This window comes from Peromyscus maniculatus, chromosome 3 (genome assembly GCF_049852395.1).
Source record: "Peromyscus maniculatus bairdii isolate BWxNUB_F1_BW_parent chromosome 3, HU_Pman_BW_mat_3.1, whole genome shotgun sequence".
NCBI classification, from domain to species: domain Eukaryota; kingdom Metazoa; phylum Chordata; class Mammalia; order Rodentia; family Cricetidae; genus Peromyscus; species Peromyscus maniculatus.
In genome coordinates this window covers 160,297,090-160,319,074 of record NC_134854.1, presented here as the reverse complement: position 1 = coordinate 160,319,074, position 21,985 = coordinate 160,297,090, and the positions used below count along the sequence as shown (strand labels likewise).

The window sequence follows — 21,985 nt, the reverse complement described above, 5'->3', positions numbered from 1 at the left end:
GATGGACCAAGACAGGTAGCAGGACCTCTAGACTGCTCATGTGAGGAGGACAGTCTCTCTGGAGGGAAACAGTGCAGAAGGTCTGAGGAGGACTTCAGCACTCAATAGGTTGAGGAGCTTGGATGCAAGGAGCTGAGGTGTTAGGTCATAATGAGGACCCATCAGTCTTCGATTCGAGTTTTAACTCAGAGTCTACACAAGCTCCCATGCAACATTTTAGTATTTGTTATTAGTGAATAGTTCTTTAACGTATTGAACAAAAGGGGATATTCTTAAAATACTTGGAACTGAGTTATTAAATACATGTTTGGACACTGAAAATACAGTGATAAATTAAATGCCTTTAAGAATGTTTAACGAATTTAAAATTGGAGCAAGTTATTGTCTTTAAGTCTTCTCTTGTGTATAAATCTGGTAACATTTTTCTATTCTATCTTCTCTATAGCTTGTGTTATTTGGTCAGAATCTAGAGTTTGTGTCCTGTGGTTGCAGAACCCCAGGAATGTGAACCTAAACATTATAAGAAAAATTTTGGTGATTTTTCTTTTGTAACTTGATTATACCATTCTTGAGTGTGAACTCTGTAGATGACAATGTCATGTGACAGTGTCAAAAGGTTGAACATGTCTGAGAGACTGAAAAAAAGGGAAGGAATATCATAGCAGTCAATCAAATCATCCACAGACAAATAGAAAATACCGAATAGAACTTTGAGAATAACAGCTATGGAAGGAAATTGAATGGATTTGTTGATAATTATATACAAGAATAAAAGAATTGAAATATAGAATATAAGTTATAGTGAAGTTTTAATCAGTCTTTATGTGAGGGTGGTGCAGAAACTCTAAGGAATAAGTAACTTCAGAGTTAGAAACCATCTTTGTGGAAAGTGGAGGAGCAATTTGGAATTTTTCAGATGAAAAGATATCAAAGTATAAATGTCCATCAGACAGTTAGAAATGTGTAAATGGAATTCAGAGAAAGATTAAAATAGAGATTTAAATTTAGGGGAAATTTCTATTATCTCTGAAGTCACAAGATATTAAAGTAGGAGATTAGTATTGAGATTAGCTTCAGTCAGGGCCCTGAATATCAGAAACAATCACATTTAAAGGCAGAGGCTGTAGCCATACTTTATTGAGTCATTATAAGCCTCATCAAACTTAAATCTGTAAGAGAAGAGAAATATTTAGAAAGAGCAATGCAAAGGAAATTTTAAGGACATATGGAGAACCAAGTTTCATAGATACCTGGAACAAACATAAAAAACAAAAACAAGGATTAACGTTGTTTGATTCTTGATAAAACTATTAAAACATACAGGGAAAATCTGGATATTGAAGAGATGGTTCGGCAATTAAAAGTTCTTGCTGCTCTCCCTGAGGACTTTTGTTTTGTTTCCAGGACCCATGTTAGGAGGTTCACAACTGCCTGGAACTCCAGCTCCAGGTAGTCTGACACCCTCTTTGGCTCCTGCAGGTACCAGAACTCAACTGCACGCACGCACGCACACACACACACACACACACACACACACACACACACACACACACACCCTACAGAACTTAAAATAATAATAATAAACTTTGAAAAATACAGGCAAAAAGACAGATTCTTTTAGCAAGTGGTACTGGGGAAATAGTATTCACATATAAAGAAGAATGAAGCTAAGGGCTAGAGAGAGGGCTCAGTGGTTAACTAAACTAGTTGCTATTCCAGGGGGCCTGAGTTTGATTCCCAGCACCTATATGGTGGTTCACAAACAGCCAATCAGAATGTCTTTGGTGACCTGGGATACACTTGGGCTTGTTTGAGATTGCTGGCTCTGTCTTATCTTTGTTTCACAAGCAAGTGTTCCCTCCTGTCTTGTGTCCTCTGAGATCATTTCCCAACAAGGCAACTCCCATGTGTCAGGACATTACCTGCACCTCATTTTAAACAACTACTGCCTTGATGTGACAGAGAGACCTAATGGCGAGATTCAGAACCACTGACTTCATTCTAGTGGTAACTCTGAGGGCCTGGGGATATTCAAATTGTGTCACAGGGAGATGGAGAAAGAGGAGAAGGGATGCAGATGAGGGGATTCTGTGTGCTCAGGAGGATGTGCACACTAGAACACTGCAGAAACAGCTGAAAAGAAGATTGGAAAGGAGGAACCTGGAAAAGCTGCTTCAGAATGTCTTTCTCGATGCTGTGAATATATGTTGCTGGGATTGTTTGATAAATAAAGCTGCATTGGCCTATGGCAAGGCAGCTTAGAAGCAAGTGGGAAATCCAAGGAGGGAGACAGGAAAGAGAAAGGCAGAGTCTGGAAACAGATGCCAACCACTGCAGAAGGAGCAGCAAGATGCCAGCAGATAGGTAATACCACGGCCACATGGCAACTTACAGAATAAGAGAAATGGGTTAAGTTATAAGAGGTAGCTAGCAAGAAGCCTGACATAGGCCATGCAATTGGTAATTAATATGAAGCCTCTGAATGATTATTTTATAAGCAGTTGAGGGACCTGGGGTGGGGGCGGGGCAGCAGGGCGTGGGGGGGGGAGGGCAGGGAGGACAAGAGGACTCGCAGGGTGAGACTGGAGAAACCTTCTAATTACAAAAAGCCCCAGACTATTACAAAATATTTCAAATCTAAATGATGTTAAAAGTTTCTTTGTCACACAAACTGAAATACGGTTAGGTGTCTTAGCCAGGCTTCTACACAACTGCAGCCATTTGTCAGCTGTGATCACCAGAGTAACTCATGTTGTGCTTCTCTGAAAGGGAAAGGATGTTTCAACGATTTTGTTTGAGCCTGTGTTCTCATCAGAGGGAAGGAAAGATTTAATATACGATAAACAATTCTTTTCATCAAACTTAATATAATACAACAGGACTTTGGGCATAATAATTCATTTTAATATTAATATAAAAGTAATCTCTACTTCTGGAGTCTTACTACTTTGGTATGTGAACACATTAAAGGATTTAAAATTAAATAACAATTAGCTAGAACTGGAAATAGGCAAAGGAAATAATTTAAGAATTTGTACATGTTGTTCGTGCCCTCCATATTAAAATGCAGCCTATGTTCAGATAAGCAGGAGACGTGGTCATTTAACAGCATTCTGAGGGCAGCAGAGAGGGCGCAGCAGGTAGGAGTGTATGCTGCTCCTGTATAAGACCTAAGCTCTGTTCTCAGCACCCATGTTGTGAATCCACTGCCTCCTCTAACATTAGCTCCAGGACATCAGATGCTTCTGGATTCCATAGACACCTACACCCATGTGCACCTCAACACACACACACACACACACACACACACACACACACACACACACACACACAATGTCGCAAAATGCAGAGAACTTTTGTGGCTGCTTTCAGAATTTGAAAAGAATCCCAGTCCTCAATTTTCCATAGGAGAAATGACCTGCTATTTTTTCTTTTAAGGAAGTATTTGAAAGAGTTGAAGTGACAAGAAAAGAGGATTGGAGTGCAGTCTCTCGTGTGAGAGAGGACTCACTGAAGAGATGACATTCATATGTCGGACATGTATGACTGAGCCATCAGTGGATACAAAGGTCCTGGGACAGCTCTTCCTTCATATTCCAGGAAGAGCAAGGAGACACTGTGGCTGGGATAGACGAAGGGAGCTTGAAGTAGAGCTGAGATTGAGCATGTCAGGGTAACCAGACTTGCACAACTTCAGATGTCATTAGGTATCTTGATTTCATTGTGAGATGAAATTTCAAATGACTGTGAAGAAAGAAATTATAGGAACTGGGTTTTCTCCTCAGAGCAGTATTTTGGCTACTAAATTCAGTAGAGATGAAAAGAAACAGGGGCAGAAGCAAACAGAACTATAAGAGGCTACAGCGGTGATTCAGTGGGGAAATGATGGTGATTTGAAACAATGTGGATGGGACATTCTGGGCTTCTGGGTTTATGTTTCAAACAGAACTTCCAGATAAGACAGATGCGGCTTGTAAGAGAAGTGGAATTGGATGACTAAAAGCTTCAACGGGTGTGACTTGAAGGCAGAGAGTGAAATTGTGCTAGGAAAGATGGGACACGTGTTTAGGGTGTAGCTGTCAAAAGTTGGATTTGGAGCATATTGAGTTTGAAATGCCTATGGAATTTTGAGAAGCATTCTAACCGACTGTATACACAGCTCTGATATAGGGAGAGTAAAGAGTTGGAGTTGTAAAGAGGCAAGAAAAAGACAAGAAGAATTTGAAGTTATGAAGGTAAAGGTAGAAAAAGAGAAGAGATATAAAACTGAAATTTGGAGTTCTGACCTTTCTCAGTGTCAGTAGACTGGGGAGAAGAAAACCAAAAATCACAGTGATGGATGCCTAGAGGATAAGGCAGGAGGATTGCTGCTAGCTTGAGGACACATAGTGAGTTCCAGGCCAGCCTAGGATACATAGTGAGAACCTGTGTCAAATCGGAGCAAACAAAACAAAACAGCAAAACAAACAAGAAAGAAAGAATAAGAGACAGGAAGTAGATGGAAAGAGAGCATTGGAACAATATTAATAATGTTCTGAGGGCACTGACACACAGCCACGCCCCTTTTAACCTTTGGTGGGATTCCATGACCGTTGGCCCTTCATGACTTGCTTTATCTCCATCTCTAGCCCTTGCTCTAACCACTTGCATTCTTCCTCCGTTGTGCTGGCTTGGAATGGCCTCACTGGTAGGCTCAACTTCGTGAGTGTAAAATGCATTTTTGGAAACTGTCAAAAGTAATTTTGGAATTCCTCAGTTGGATGGAATGGGTGACCAACTTAGTTAATACTGTTTTTGATCAAAAATTAGGCATGACCATTGAAAAATATCACCCAACTTACTGTGAGATTTACATGCCAGATCTGAAAGCAATTTCAACAGGCTTTGTCTAAATTGTTTTGAGTAATGACAACATTACTGAAACAAATATGTTGTTCATAAGGGGACTATTTTCAAGGCTAAAAAGTATGTAACAAATTTATATAAACTCTTTTGACTTAACAATATTTCTTACTATTCTTTTTGTCATATGGTGATAGAGATGATCAAGATCCATGGACACACATGTAGCCATAAATAATATTTGACTGAATCCTCATTTCCCAATGTAAACACTTCTTGAGCAACTGCTACTCTGATTTACAACAGTTTTCTTATTCAAAGCAATGGAGGATAATTATTTCATTTTGAGACAGAGTTTTTCCATCTATCAGTCTGGCCCCAAATGTGCTACATAACTGGGGATGACCTTAATCTTCTGACCCCCTCTGCTAGGATTTCAGATGTGTGGCCCCATGACTGCTTCAAGTAGTGTTGGAGATTGAATCCAGGGCTTTGTGTATTCTAGGCAAGGACTCTATTGATGGTGGTACATTTTCAGAAAATTATTTTAAAAAGTAAAACATATATTAAAATGTAAAAAATGTATCCAGATATTTAAAAAATTGCCAGCTGTGACCCCTACAGATTTAGCAAGAAACATCCTTGGTTCTCTGGCTAATACTATATCTTCTGATGGTTGTATCTCCTGCAAATTATGCCAATAAATATTTATTAAATGTAGTCTGTACCAGACACATGTCATGTGGTGAGGAGGTTGCTTCTTTAGATCCTTGCAAACCCACCCTGAAAGACTTATGCGCACAAGGAATAGAGTCAAAACTGAGCTGGCTTTATGCACATTCTGAGTAGTTTCCGACAGCTGTGTCACGTGTAGAGCCTGTTGGCCAAACTCAGGGAAGACTGGACGGGCTGGTGATGTTCAGTTTCCCTTTCTGTTTACTCTGCCTACACCCAGATCATTTTTCACTTGTCCTGTGACCCAGAGAGCTCTCTGGCCTCCCAGACAAGTACCATCCTTTGTCATGAAGGTAATCTCTCTCTCTATCTCTCTGATTTTAATTCTTAATGAAGCTCTTCTCTAGGCCCCAAAGGAAAGCGTCTCCTTCCCTTTGTGGTCCCATCACATTTAAATCTCAGTGTATTGTATCATTTCTGTCTAAATTGCTCCCTCTCACCTTGAAGCTGGATCATGGCCTTGAGGCTCTGTCATTCAAATAAACCTTTAACACAACGGGAAACTTGCCGAGAATTCCTTGACAGGGTTGCTATGTTGAAGAATGTTCCCTGACAAAGGGAGACTGCAAAGACTGGGATCGCCACCAACTTCCTCAATGTGCAGGCGTTGAAACAGGACCACTGCATCAAGAGTGACCAGGGAAGGGCTGGGAAGGTGGCTCAGTGGGTAAAGGGTCTGATGCTCAAGCGAGAGAACCCGAGTTCACGTCCCAAGCACCCAGGTAGAAGCTGGATATGGCAGCGTGATTCTGTAACCCTGGTTCTACAGGGGAGTCGGTAAGGGCAGAGCAAGCTATCTGCAGCTTACTGGCCTGCCAGCCCAGCCAAGCAGTGAGTTACAGATTCAACGAGAGACCCTGTCTCAAAAACATAAGGTAGGGAATGAAAGAGGAAAATGCCTGACTTCCGGCCTCCAAATGTGATTGTACACATGTATTTGTGAACACACACACACACACACACACACACACACACACACACACACACACACACAGAGGAAACATCGGGATAACATAAAGTCATTGGATAGAAAAAATAAGATGCCAGTGATCAATGAAAGAGACAAAGATGAAATGTTTGACAAAAAAAGGAAATTACAAAAAGCTGTTTCAAGGACATCCAACAAAGTCCAAAAATAACAAAGTCCCCCTGCCCCACTTTTTTTTGAAGAGAAAGAAATACATTTAAACAATGACATCAGAAAGTGATGACTAAGATCATAATGTAAAAGTAAAAATAAAGGTACAGTGAGACTTGTGGGTGGAAATCCCAAGCAACCATTAGCTTCACAGAGCCAGGAGCCAGGAGCCATGGCACTGCCCAGCAAGAGAGTGTGGGTCTTCCACTGTGCTCAGTTGCATGAGCCACAGGAATTCTTGGAAACCAGTCTGTTTCCCCCCCCCCCCAGGGCATTTCTGCTTTCTCAGAGTCTATTCACAGGGTTCTCCTGAACCTTCGTTTTGAATATAGCCCTGTGTTCATTTGATGACTTTCCCTGCGAAATTCTATAGCCTTTACCTTAAAGATCATGTTCATACTGAGACAAAAACAATGTAATTGGCTGTTGGGTCCTCATTTAAACTTGGTTGTTAGACCCATTTCTGTTGTGAAATATTCCATTATACTGTGTGAAGATGTGCCACTGTGATTGGTTTAATAAAAAGCTAAAAGCCCAGAACCTAGGCAGGTATGGTGATATTTTATTTGTGCACCCCAATAAAGCTTATCAGAGGATCAGAGGAAAAGCCAGCCACTATATTAAACATAGAAGTCAGACAATGGCAGCAGACACCTTTAATCCTAGCATTCTGGAGGCCAAGATTCATCCGGATCTCTGTGAGTTCAAGGCCACACTGGGAACAGAGTTGTGGCACATGCCTTTATTTCCCAGCACTTGTTAACCATAGAGGTCTGGAGGTCTGTACAGACAGACAGTAAGTGACAGCGCTGGGCAGAAAGAGAAAGTGATGTAGCTGAGTGGAGAGAGGAAGTGAGATGGCAGGGCACAGAAAGATAAAGGTGCGAGTATACAGGAAGTAGCTCTCTTGAGCTGAGGATTTCCCAGGGCAAGAATTTGTGGCTGTGGTTTGTTCTGTTCCTCTGATCTCTTGGCTTTCACCCCAATATCTGGCTCTGGGTTTATTTTATTTTTTTATTAATAGAACTGTTTACAATTCATCTTACAGGCGGAGGTATAGTGGGACTTCTGGACAGAGAAAGCTCTGGGAAGAAGAAAGGTAGAGTCACCAGCCAGAGGTGGAAGAAGCAGCATGGGTAGAATGGAGATAAGGCAATAAGTATGTGGAAGATCACAAATTAAAAAATATGGTTTCATTTAAGTAATAAGAGCTAGTGAGAAGCAAGCCTAAGCTGAGGCTGAGCTTTCATAATTAATAAGGAGTCTCCGTGTCATTATTTGGGAATGATTGGCTGGACAGAAAATGACTCATTACTCATTTCTTTTACTAATGTTGATGCTAATGACCCAAAGGAGGTGGGTGGCTGCTCCATGGAGGGCTCCAGTCTCTTTGGACATGGAAGCACTTACGATGTTTTTCATGTGTTTCACTAGGATGGTGAGCTTCGAGTCCTCGTATGTCATCAGTAACTGTACCTTAGGGTTATTGTCTGGACATTTCTCACCTGGAAAAACAGTGAGTGTTAGTTAATTCAGAATTATCGCAGCACAGAATCCATGAAGCACTTAAAGGCTAAACAGGACCAGCAGAAGACAAAGGGAACATTCTTTAGATGATGTTGAAATATTCAGAGAATTCAGGACACTGGGTACTTAGTAAGAGGTGAGGTTTGTGTCTCCACCTCTGGACCTAACTCTCTCCCTGATAATCTATGTTCAGTTTTGATTGGCACCATTATTTAAACTGCTATTTAAAGTTAAAACCTCCATGTAACTTTCAGTTGTCTTTTTTTTTTTCTCATTAACGTTTATGATCAGCTTAAAATACTGGAGGTCGGAGACTGAGAGTGGTCTTTAAGATGTATTTTATTTTAAATTGTGTGTGTGTGTGTGTGTGTGTGTGTGTGTGTGTGTGTGTGTGTGTGTGTGTGTGAGCACTCACACATGAATGCAGGTGCCCATGGAAGCCAGAAAAGTACATCAAATACCCCGGACCTGAAGTTACAGGCTGTTGTGAGCCACAGACATGGATGTTGGGATCCAAACTCAGGTCCTCTGGAAGAGCAGTAAATACTCATAGCTTCTGTGGCATCTCTTCAGCTCAGCAGCGGCCTTTAGAAATCAGAAGTTAGAGGCCTCTGCTACCTCAGATTTTCACTATGACTAAGCCTAACCAAAAGAGAAATATTTCTGGGTCTACCTTTCCTTGAACGTTCCTAACACAACCTGCATCAGTTCATACTCACATTACAATTATTTTACATATTGTCTAGTCAATTTAGATCTATCCCAGGCTCTGCTTCTTCTCTGCCCCCAAAGGACATAATCTGCTTTTTGTTTCATAGTAAACACACTAGATATTTATTCAATAACAAGGTAACATTAGTTTTACCTTGAGCCACATTATTATGTCAATAAAATAAAGGCTTTAGTTTTTAACCTGAAATTTCCTGCTTTTTTCCCCCAAGAATCAAGCATACATTACTATGGGTTTAACGTTTCCTTTGATAGTCTCTGGTGGTACAGATGCTGAAGAAATTTAGAGAAAAAATAGTTATTGAAAACAAAAATGTCAGTATTCAATTTTGGATTCATTGTGGTCCTCTTGGTTTTCTGATGGTTATTGTAAACTCTCTAATTTTTTCCAGTACGTTAAGATTGTACCAGCAAGCTGTGTCCTTTCTGTGTGCCTCTTTCATGGTTACTAGAGTAGGCTATTTATCACATGTAGGTGATAGTAGTTTTATTATCAATTAATTGAGTTCGTAGCTAATAAAGTGGATTACTGATATTTAAAAGAGGGCTTCTTTGAACCAAGGGGACATCTGTTACATAAATACATTAAAAGTCATTTAAATACCCCCATTATAGTGATTGAGAGACACTGTTAAGTTGATTCGCAATGGAGCAAATTACATTTCATAATAAAAAAATATTAGTGAGTCCTAGGTATAAAGGTGCTAAAAATACTGATGACTTTTTAATGCACAATGAATATTATATTTGAATTAAGGAGTGAAGAGTTATTAAATAGAAACCCAATGTATTTAATGAGAGAAGTTTTAATTTAAGGTTAGGAAATTATCATAAATTTATGATGTAGCATCTGAACAGTAAATGTACAATTGCTGTATGCTGTGCTCTCCTCTGGCTAGAACTGTGTTTCCCCTCCTTGCTCATGGTCCCTTGGCCACTGGGCCACTAGGGCAAAGGGGGCAGAAGCGGCAGGTGGGGCTTTGTCTGGCCTGTGAACCCTATGGAAATAGTCTTCCAAGAGATAGCTTCAGTGAGGAAGCTCAGCTTTATTCCAGAGTATAGGGGATATATAAGATTGGGGGTGGTAGATGGGGAATCACCTAATTTGCATTGAGTCGAACTCTTCTATCATATAGCTGGGTTAGTATCAGCACAATCTTATCAAAATACCTAGAGCATAATTACCATATGGGCAGCAGGGGAAGAGTGTTTGCAGGAAACTGTGTAAAGGGTCATACTAAAGATAAGTCAGTCATCTGAGCCTAGAGATATTCTCCAAAGAAGGCCAGGTAGAGAGCAGGAAGTCCTCTGGTGGGGAGAGGGAGTCCTCCATATTGCTAGCTCAGAGAGAGCTGCCAGGCCAGGATAGACTGCAACCTCTGACCAGCAGGGCCTCCCAAAACTCTACGGAGAGCTTGTTTACCCAAGATTGCATCATAGCATTTGGGACTTCAGAACCCTAGGAATTTTTAACAGCTAATAGGTTAGTAGTAGAGAGACTTAAAGAGATTGAGAATGTGCCAGCCTATGGGAGACATTTCACTGAATTCTCACAGCAAACTTACAAGGTTGGTTTCTTCTGTTATACACATGTAGAAACTAAGGCATTTCCTCCAAAGTCATGTAGATCCAAAATAGTGGATCACAGGTGCTTACAGCAACTGTGTTTACCTTAACAAGATCTGTACTATATGGAGCCAGCTAAAATTCCAGTATGGTTGGGAGAGAGCCTCCTAAGACTCTAATCCCTAGCTGAGGGACTATTGCCAATGAGGGGAGGCAGGAGAGTCACTTGTCCTTCAGGGGTGTGGCCACTGGTAGTTTGCCTATGCCCTCAGTGCTTTGCTCTGCACTCGTACATAAACGGGTACCACTAATTAGTATCAATAGGTTATAAGAGAAAAGGACATGGAAGTGGAAAGAGGTTGGTTGTGTCAGGGAAGCCTCAGGAGAGGCAAAGGGGGAATGGATGGTAGATATGATTAAGACACACTACATGCATGTTTAAATTTTTCAAAGAATAAATTAAAATACTATTTAAAAAAATAAATGGACAGAAAAAAAACCATAGTGTAGGATTAATTGATCTCCAGGGCCATATTTATAAACATTATGCTGTAACTAGAAAAATGAGAGTCACTATATTGAAAAAAAAAAAGTTTAAATGATGAGCTTGAGGAGGAAAACTTGAGAACAGCTTGATATGGAGAAAGGGATGCTAGAATGTTCTGGCCACTGTAGAGATTTACAGGGTGTGCTGGATTCATCTGACAGCCTCAGGATTGGTAAGGTATTATTGAGCCTAAATGTGTCTGTTCTGAATCCCTGAACTAGCAAATATACTACTTCAAAAATATCATTTTGAAGTTTTTTTCAGAAAACAATTTATTCTGGAGATTAAAGGTGACAAGTGTTTTTTAAAGTTTGAAGTAAAAGGTCTTCCCATGCCTACTATGTATTTAACTATTATTCTAGTTGTCTCTGTATCTTTCCATAGAGATTCACATCCTCTTCAAACTGCTCCATAAAAGCAAAGATGAACATGCCATTCCTCTTCTCCATCATTGACAAAGGCCACAACATAGTATTATGCACAAAGTATTTATAGATTTTTTTACATCGATATTACAAAAATAATTTTTAGTTTTTAAAGTATAGCTTCCACTATGTGGGGGTATTGGGATTTATCTAACCAGTTCCAGGTGGGTCTTTCCCAATGATGTGTAGGCTTTTTGAACCATGTTTCAAGGGACAGCCTCAAAGACATGTCACCTGTTCCAGTTGTGAATATCAGAACAAAAACTCCACAGCAGAATTTGCTGGTCAGAGTCTATTTGCCTGTGTCATTTTGATAAATATTGCCAAATTAACTTCCATGGTGCTTGTACCAATTTGTATGATCACCAGCAGCACATGAGAGGCCTGCTGATGTGCAACTAAGATGCTAATTAAATTGTTGGATTTTTGCCAATCTGATGAGAGAGAGAGAGAGAGAGAGAGAGAGAAAGAGAAGGTGTGTGTATGTGTGTGTGTGTGTGTGTGTGTGTGTATGTGTATGTGTGTGATCCCATGCCATCTATGTAATTTAATTTGTATTCCTCTTATGAATGAGGTTGAGCATCTTCTCATTGGCTGAGAGGCACTTGTATTTTTTGTGTACTCATCTTTCACAGTCTTAATTTTCTTATCATTTTCTAGAGGATGATTATACACTAAGCGAACAAGTCTTTGGGATGAATCAGCAATATTTCAACTCCTTTACCACTTATCATTGCACTTTATTTTTACCTTGCTGAAGTGTTTATTGTCGTGCAATGTTAAGGGCTCTGAATTTTACCCTCTCCCACTGCAGTACACTTCAGGACTATAAAGGTCTGCCCTCAGGTTTTCTTGGTCATCTATGATTTCATTATTTCCACTTAACATTTCCTTCCTCATTTGTTATTTATCCTGTAGAGTGAGGGATGTGTCATCACAAGCCATTTACTGAGCTTCCCCTCTTTGCTCTGGTCACATACTACATTTCTATGTATATTTGGCTCTATTCATGGACAACCTATGATAACTTCTATACTGATCTATTCATGTTTCCATCCACTTAGGTAAAGACACAACACTGCTTGAATGTTTATGGATTTTATTTTATTTTTTTATCTCCATCTCATTTATTTGCTCTCGTTTCACAGATTTTTTTCTTGATTTTTCTTTACTTATGAACTGTGAAATAAGATTATTATTCTGCTAAAAAAAGACCTGTTAATATTTTTAAAGAGTGAATTGCATTTAGACACGTGTCATCTTTAAGATGTTGAATTTGGCTCTCCAGAATGTGCATTTCCATTTGTTCCTCAGATTTCTCAGTTCTGCTCTGCGGTTTTTGTTTGGGCTTACCTGTTTCCTGTTAAATCCATTCTAGGCATTTTTTTGTGTGTGAATACTGTTGATGGAACTACTTCGTCTTTTAAATATTCTAAATAGTCATTATATCTGAACTATTTTATAAATATATATCAAGAATATCTATAATATGATAGATACAGGTATACAACAATTTGTAGCTGTTGTTTTCACTAAATTCTTTTTGTGAGGTATTTGTAGTTGATACTTCTTTTCCTATATACACAAGGACATTGTTTACAAACAATTTTGGTTTTGTCTTACATAAAAGTTTATGCTTCTAATGTCCTATTTTATTTCATTTGTTATTTAATGAGTATTTTTTAACCTATCATGAACAAGCCACTGTACTAAACGTTAGGAGGAGAAGAGAGGTAATTCCCCCATTGACACATGTTATCCAGCATGTGAGAAATAAAAAAAAAGCACAATAAATAAGTAAAGTTTGTATTATGGTGAACATAAGTAACACAGGGGGATAAAAGCATTGGTTGCTTCTAAAACACAGGCAGGGTTTCAATGGGTGATCATGGAAATCTTTATGGAAAAGATACATTTTGAGGAAAAGGTTGGAAGGTGAAGGAGTGAGCTCTGTCTTGCCACCCATTTTCTACACATTGTAAAGTGATTGTCATGATCTTGGGTGTGGGGGGTTTGTCCTTCATTTTGGTGGGTGTGATTTTCAGTGTTTTTCTCTCATATCTACTGTGGGCTCTGGGAAGTCTTGTTATATTTTCCTATGCAAAGGCACTCACTATTTCTTTTTACTTTTTGACTATTTTAAAAGGAAATTTAATTTTTATCAAATGCCCTTTTAGGTCCACAAAGATGACCATGTGAATTTTTTAATTTTTATCTCTTTATGTATAATATTAATATTAAAATTAAATGGTTTCTGGCCATGATGGATTATATTCCTTTAGTGTGCTGATAGACAATTTTGTCTAATATTTTATTTAGAGTTTTCTATTGATATTCATGAGTGATATTCCTCTCTGATTTCTTATAGGTAGCTCTTCTAATTCTCGAAACTCTGGGTATGAATACTTTGTTTCAGAAAGCAAATAGGAATAATTTCCCTTTCGTTCCTCATCATTAACTGTTTAAGCAGTGGTGTTAACTGTCTATTCTTAAATGTTTGAGAGGTCATCAAGACTCTACTAGGGCTGTTTCTGTGATGTTTGAATTAAGATTCTGTGGTTGCTGGTCAGCTGGGGCTGAAAATCAGCAGTGACTGTCAAGAGACCAGCATCACTGAGGTGACATCTGTTGCTAGGAAATGGATGCTACTCTGCTGAGGCTTCGGAAATTTGGGATTCGGGACTGCACTTTCTTTTTTCCCAAAAGTTGTTAAAAGAGATTTTGTTTTTAAACTACTAAACGTAATTGTTTTCTAGTTTTCTGAAATCATCCATCATTTTTCACTAAATCATGATTAAATGATAGTGTCTGCAGTATGTCTACTTTCTGGAATTTGTTGAACTTTTTTTTGTGGCCTAATAGGCTCATAGGAAGAAGTTCTATTCTCTGTTTTCAGTATGAAGAGAGTGATAGAAATTAGCCATTTGCATTATTTATTTTACTTTAGTTTTTGTGTGAACCCACTTTTTTTTCCTCACTCAAGTTTTCACAAATTGAAAGTTGTGTGTTAGAATATTCTTTAATTAGTATGTTTTTGTGGATTTCTCTAGTGTCTCACAACTCCTGCTTTACTGTGGTGATATTTTATTTGTGCAGAAATGTGGTGATGTTTTATTTGTGCTTTAATAAATAAAGTTTGCCTGGAGATCAGAGGAAATAGCAAGCCATTTTAAGTAAACAACGAAATCAGGCAGCAGTAGCACATGCCCTTAATCCTATCACTTAGCAGGCAGGATCTCTGTATGTTCAAGGCCACACGAGGGAACAGAGCCAAGCATGGTGATACGCACCTTTAAGCCCAGTACCAACCATAGAGTTCTAGAGGCCTGTACAGACAGGAAGTGACAGAGCTGGCCAGGAAGAGGAAGTGATGTAGCTAGACAGAGAGCAAATCAGATAGCAGAACAGCAAGGCATATAAGCCTGGGTAGGAAATCACTCTCTTTGGAAACTGCAGAGTTAGTGAGGTAAGGTTGGCTGATGGCTTTCCCTATTTCTCTGATCTCTCTAAGGCTTTCACCCCTATATTTGGCTCTTTGTTTTTTATTTAATAAAAATCATTTAGAAATTCGTCTACAATTTGGTGTACCAACGCAGGGCTCTTGGATTTCCTTAAAAAAGTTTAAAAAGGCTTCTAAACACACAATAACAGAGCCAAAACCAGCTTTCTACTTCATGTCTCATGCGGGCCAAGATATAGAGATGCCAAGGTACAGAGATGCTGGGGCATGCGGGACTTGAGCTACAGTATGGCAGGTTCAAGGCATATGGGCTTGATTCCTGCTGTTGTACACAGTGGTGTCTGCAAGCCACCCAGCATGGTGCATGGTTGATATAGCTTTTGCTAATACAAAAAAAAAAAAAAAAAAAAAAAAAAGAAGAGGTTTTTGGGCTACCATGTTGCTGGATGGAAACATAGACACACTGCTTCACAGAGTCAGCAGTGAGCATGGTTCCCCCAGAGCTGGCAGCAAACGTAGTTCTGCCATGTTTAGAAAGCTGAGGTGGGCAGAGCCAGCAGCCAAAGCTACCATTTCAGTACTAGCTACTTCAATTTAAAGCAATAGATTCATAATAAGACAGATTCAACTGGAACAAGACTTTAAATGGTTTACATTATATGTAAAAATATACATAGGCTTGGAAGAGAGAGGAAAAGGAGTGTGTGCAGTTTAAGAAATAGATAATTAAAAAAAATAAGGTCTTTAAAGAGACAGTAAAAGTAATATAAAAAATAAGCCATGTAAAGATGGAAATCACACAGAGAGTCTGGATTATATTGTCTTTGGGATTTTTAACTGCAGAAAGACATTTAATTATAAAGGCTGCTCAGTTAAACCAATATGTATATTTTAAAGATATCTTGACTTCAAAATTTGAATATAAAAATATGTTGCTTTGGAAAGGAGGTCTGTTTTTGCTTCCATAGGAAGCAAGAGGCTATGGATTTGTTCCAGGTTAAGATGGATCAAATTTGACCAAACCAGACTTCCTGAACCTTAACAGATCATACCTATCAACAAAGGTTATAGCTGGTCTTCCCAGGACTTGACCATTATCTCGAATTTTCTCAGGATCCCCATAAGACTATCAGTGCCCCTTACCAGCAGGAAGTAGCCTAGAACACTGTTCCCATATTCCCAAAGAATGGATTATGGATGTTTGTCTTTGTTTAGGTTGTTGGTTACAAATTGTTTTTGGTCATAGTCAATCTCTTTCTAAAAAAAGAAAGGGGATATGATATAGAAATATAGGATATAGATATGATAGGATAAAAGGGTAGATTATTGAATCTACTTTTGAAGAGCAACAACATGCTTAAAATGTTTTACATTGCTATGTATTTTAGTTTATTGATACAAATTTAAAGTTAATTTTATTATACTGTATGTATATTTCTACTCTTATTTAAAGTATTATGTCTATGTAACTCATTTGAAATTGTAATGTATAGTTGAGAAATACAGATTAATAATTAGTCATCTATGATAATCAAACTTATAGTCATGTTAGTTAAGTTTTCTAGGTATATATAGATATATTTCAATTAAGTATGTAATCATCAAACAGTTCAAAGACTTACAGAATATGGCATTTAAAATATTTTAAAAACTTAGACTTTCCTGCACAATGAGACATGTCTGATCCTGGCAGTACCAATTTACTTCAAAGAGGAAGATGGGCATTGAAGACCATATGGAGTTTATCTTCTTCTTGGCAAAATAGCCATTTGGGCAAGAAACTGTTTTGGCTTGGACTGCTTGACAAAATGTTGTATCAACTGGACATGTAGGACCCATAGGAAGGTGACTACTGAACTTTGCAAGGCGAGATGGTCCTTCAGGTCCCTGTTTTGCAGAGGAGACTGCCAAATATTCTACAGAACACAGGAAAAAGCCACAAAAACCCTCTATGCCTATAGGCTGAAGATGGATGCCCCAACATTGTAGAGGAACTTTGGATAACTGTCCAGGTAGGCAGCTCTGTCATTTCCAGAATTTTTGGAAGTTGCTCACAATGTACTTCCTGTTTACTTAGGTAATATTATATCCTTCTGAGGTCTCTGATGTAGCTGAAGACTTAATAGTTATAATTTTCCTTGGTTATGATAAAAGATAAATTAGGTATGAAACTTTAGACTCACAAATATAGGATAGATAGAATATTTTCATTAATTTTGTCAAATACAAATAGACTAGATATTATAACTGTAATTCTTGCTTGATAACTTTTGTTATGTATAATTTTACTATGTTAAAGTTAAAACCTTCCTTTTTGATTACACAGAAAAGGGGAAGTGCTGTGGATGTTGTTCTGTATGCTGTGCATATGTGTTCCTCTGATTGGTTGATAAATAAAACAATTTGCCAGTAGCCAGGCAGGAAGTATAGGCAAGCAAGCAGAGGAGAAGAATTATGTGAAGAGGAAGGACAGAGTCAGGAGTTGCCAGTCAGACACAGAGAAAGCAAGATGACAAGGCAGAAATGAGAAAAGGTACCAAGCCACACGGCTAGACATAAATAAGAATTATGGGTTAATTTAAGTGTAAGAGCTAGTCAGTAATAAGCCTGAGCTAATGGCCAAGCAGTTATAATTAATATAAATCTCTGTGTGCTTACTTGGGGGATACAAGTGGGAGAGATTAGCCCCAGCCTCCAGCCAGCTGGGGCACAGAAAAACTTCCAACTACACTTTATGTATGTTGCTGTTACATTATTTAATGAAGAGTCATAACATCTCATATCTTTTTTGAAAATTTCACAGTCTAGGGGAAGGTTCTATTATTTGTTCAATTCTAATAGAAGCTTTGGAACCTAAACTCTCTTTTTCCTCATAAATATTTTGTCCTCTGATTCCATTTTCTTTGTATTGCCTAATACACCTATGAAAATATTTAAAACCTGAAAACCTCAACCTTTAAAATCAAGTTGTTTAAGCTTTTTTTTTTTTTATAGTGAATATAGTTATGGTTTGCATTTTCACTCCTATTTTTAAACTGTTTTCCTCAGTAGATGAGTTAAACTCATAGATAGCTACTTATGTTTTGTTTTAACTCTACCTTGTTGGTTTTGTGATTTTTAAAGAAAGCTTTCATTAAGCAAGCTGTTTTCACTTTGTAAGTTTGTGATACTTAAGAATGTTGTTATCTTTGTTACAGGATTTACACTTGCTTAACAGTATTAGAATTTTAAATTTCTTTTGACAATATTGTTTCTTAATAGAATCAAAGGGAAAGGCATAGTTCTTGACACATTGTCATTGGCTACCCAATGGCATTCGCTGTTAGGACTTTCCCCAATGTTTCACTAGTACTCATTCACATACACTTAGGTGTATTACGTTCAAATTCTTTTTTATTTTGAGGTATATAATGTATCCTTAGTATGCCTACTTTGCCATATTTTAGAACATGGCAGTTCAAATTTTTCTTATCAAATGATATATCATTCCAACTTAAATTGTAAACCTATATTCCACAACTCAACTTAATGATTTTAGATCTGTTTTTTCCCCCAAGTTTATAGATAGACCATGAACTAATGAGTGCCTAGCTTGTAGAGCACAACTCCTGACTCTGTCCTTCCTCTTCACATAATTCTCCTCCTCTGCTTGCCTGCCTATACTTCCTGCCTGGCTACTGGCAAATTGTTTTATTTATCAACCAATCAGAGCAACACATATGCACAGTATACAGAACAACATCCACAGCACTTCCCCTTTTCTGTGTAATCAAAAAGAAAGGTTTTAACTTTAACATAGTAAAATTATACATAACAAAAGTTATCAAGTTCTTTTTCAAATATACATCATAAAGTAGAAGCAGTGACTTGAGGTAATGACTGAAATCTTGTGTTTACAATAATGTGTAGTTACCAATATCCTCTAAAGGCAATTATTAATACATCCTCTTAGAACTGATAATCATTGTCTGAGGTTGTAATTCATTACTGTGGTGATTTGAATAGGTATGACCCCCACAGACTCTTTGTTTGAATGCTTGGCCCATAGGGAGCAGCACTATTAGGAGGTATGGGCCATGACCTTTTTGGAAGAAGTGTGTCATTGTGGGGTGGGCTTTGAGGTCTGATATGCTCAAGCTATGCCCAGTATGGCACACAGTCTCCTTCTTCTCCTTGAGGATCAACATGTAGAACTCTTAGCTCCTTCTCCAGTACCAGGTTTGTCTGTATACTGCCATGTCCCTCCATGATGATAATGGGCTAAACCTCTGAACTGTGTAATTTAGCCTCAATTAAATGTTTTTCTTTAATTTAAATTTAATAATTTCCTTTAATTTAGCCTCAATTAAATGCTGTGGGATGTTCTGTATGGCAAATGTGTTGCTCTGATTGGTCAATAAATAAAACCTGATTGGCCCGTGGCTAGGCAGGAAGTATAGGCGGGACTAACAGAGAGGAGAAAAGAAAGCATAGGAAGGCAGAAGGAGTCACTGCCAGCCGCTGCCAGGACAAGCTGCATGCGAAGATGCCAGTAAGCCACGAGCCACGTGGCAAGGTATAGGTTTATGAAAATGGATTAATTTAAGCTATAAGAACAGTTAGCAAGAAGCCTGCCACGGCCATACAGTTTGTAAGCAATATAAGTCTCTGTGTTTACTTGGTTGGGTCTGAGAGGCTGTGGGACTGGCGGGTGACAAAGATTTTTCCTGACTGTGGGCAAGGCAGGAAAACTCTAGCTACAGGACTAAACCTCTGAACTGTGTAATTTAGCCTCAATTAAATGTTTTCCTTTATAAGAGTTGCTGTAATCATGGTGCCTCTTCACAACAATAGAAACCCTACTAAGATAAGTACCTATTTTAATATTCCTACACTTTGTCACATATCTGTCTCTCACATGTGAGAACTATGTGGTGGGCATGAATGGATTGTTTAATTTCTGATGTGGAAGGGTGCTATGTATTGGATTTGCTCTTCAGAGGTCTATGTTTTGAAGGCTTGGTTCTTAGCCCATGGCAGTGCGGGAAGGTGGGAGAGTCTGTAGAGCAGTGCTTCTCAACCTGTGGGTTGTGCCCATTGGGGTAGACGACCCTTTCACAGGTGTCATCTAGGACCATCAGAAAACACAGATATTTACACTGTGATTCATAACAGTAGCAAAATTACAGTTATAAAGTAGCAATGGAAATAATTTTATGATGGGGGTCAACACAACTTGAGCAACTGTATTAAAGGGACATAGTGGGAGGAAGGCTGAGAACCACTGCTGTAGAAGGTGAGACTTCTGAGAGAAAGTTCTGTTACGGAGAGCTTACCCTAGAGGCGGCCATGAGGACCCCACTCCCTTCTTTTTTATCTCTTTCCTATTCTGCCATATTAGGTGAATAGCTTTGCTTTGGTATGTATGTTCTCCAACCATGAGTTCCTTACCAGAGATCTCGAAAACAACATGACCAAATGTCTGTGAACTAAAATCTTTGGAATCACGAGCCAAAATAAACTATTTCTGTTCTTTTCTTTCTCCTCCTTCCCCTTCCTTCTCCTCCTCCTTTTTTTTTCCTGAGACTAGATTTCTCTGTGTGGTTCTGGCTGTCCTGGAACTCATTCTATAGACTAGGTTGGCCTTGAATTCAGAGATCTGCCTGCCTCTGCCTCCTGAGAGCTGGGATTAAAGGTGTGTGCCTCCACTACCCGACAACTATTTCTCTTCTTAAGTTGACTATGCCAGACATTTTATTATAGGACTGAAAATAAAAACATGCAAGCTATATATATTAATCTTTGTAGCATATAACAATTATGGAATCAGAGAATTAATATATAGACAGTTAATATAAAAATCCATAAGGAGTTTTAAATTGTATCATGAAGTCAATTGCATTTAATATAATAATTTGTAGAAGACATTTTCCCAAATTGTGTTTTAAAACATTCTAGTGGTTGGGAGCTCTCATGTGCCAGGACTTTTTCCATGTCAGGACTATATGAAGAGCAACATGACTCTGAACTTCTTCTCTCCTTTTTTTTTTTTTTAATAAAAATAATCCTCTACTTTGATAGAGATTACCACCTTGTTTTTGTGGATGTCACTGTCAATGTTTATTCAGTAATTATTTGGCAAGCATTTGTTATCAGACAGACTCCGTGGTACATCTTGGAATGCAATGGTGTGTGATATAGACACAGTTAATCTCATCAAATATTTCTAGTCTGTAAATAAATACATACTCTAGGGTCATCATTGGAGTAAATGACTTGAAGGACAATGAAGAGCCAAGGATTTTTTTTAGTAGATATAAGTAGCCCAGCATTTGAAAAAAAAAGGTAAAGTCTAGCGTTGTTGCACAAAATTTGGTTTCATCAGGCAGTGAAGTTCAAGGACTATTTATTAGTATCTCTCAGATTGAGGGTGACATGCTTGTGTTTGTTTTCAGTTTCCATGATAAATATGACAAGGAAAAGCAAAATGGGGAGGAAAGGGTTTAGTTGACTAAGAGGTTAAGGTCTATTATAAAAGGAAATCAAGGCAGACATTCCTGGAGGCAAGAAATGAAGCAGAGGCCATAGAGGAATGCTGGTTACTGGCCTGATCCTTGTGGCTTGCCCAGCTACCTTTCTTACATAGTTCAGGCCCATTGGCTAAGGGATGGCAATGCACACAATGGACTGGGCCTTCTTTTATTGCTCCCTCTCCCCTGTGTGTCAAGTTGACAACCAAGATTATCCAGCACACATAACAGTCCTTCTGTGATTTTGAGGCACATATCTAGAGACATAGGTATTCAAAATCAACACTTCATTAGAGGTGGCCAAAATCTGGAATTTTCATTTAAGGTTGTTCTAGGTAAATTACTGTGTGAACACATTTGAATAACTTTGCCCTCTAATCATTTGACAGCATAAGCTTAAATTTCAACCCACGTACGAGTGCAATGCTTAAGTAAACAGGCTTTTACTAGCAGTCAGCAGCTATTCTGTGACAAAAGATTAAGAATCCAGAATGATGAAGGAGGAAG

General features: G+C 38.5%; 1 protein-coding gene across 6 annotated transcripts in view; it reads right to left on the bottom strand.

Moving 5' to 3' along the window:
* The window catches only part of Pik3c2g (phosphatidylinositol-4-phosphate 3-kinase catalytic subunit type 2 gamma), a 352,621-nt gene that overhangs the window by 25,001 nt on the left and 305,635 nt on the right, over nt 1-21,985 (bottom strand). For all 6 annotated transcript variants that reach the window (XM_006976490.4, XM_015995399.3, XM_076568126.1 and 3 more), the window contains one exon: nt 8,126-8,220. In XM_006976490.4, the coding sequence (XP_006976552.1) occupies nt 8,126-8,220 (95 nt within the window). The remainder of the gene's footprint in view (nt 1-8,125; nt 8,221-21,985) is intronic.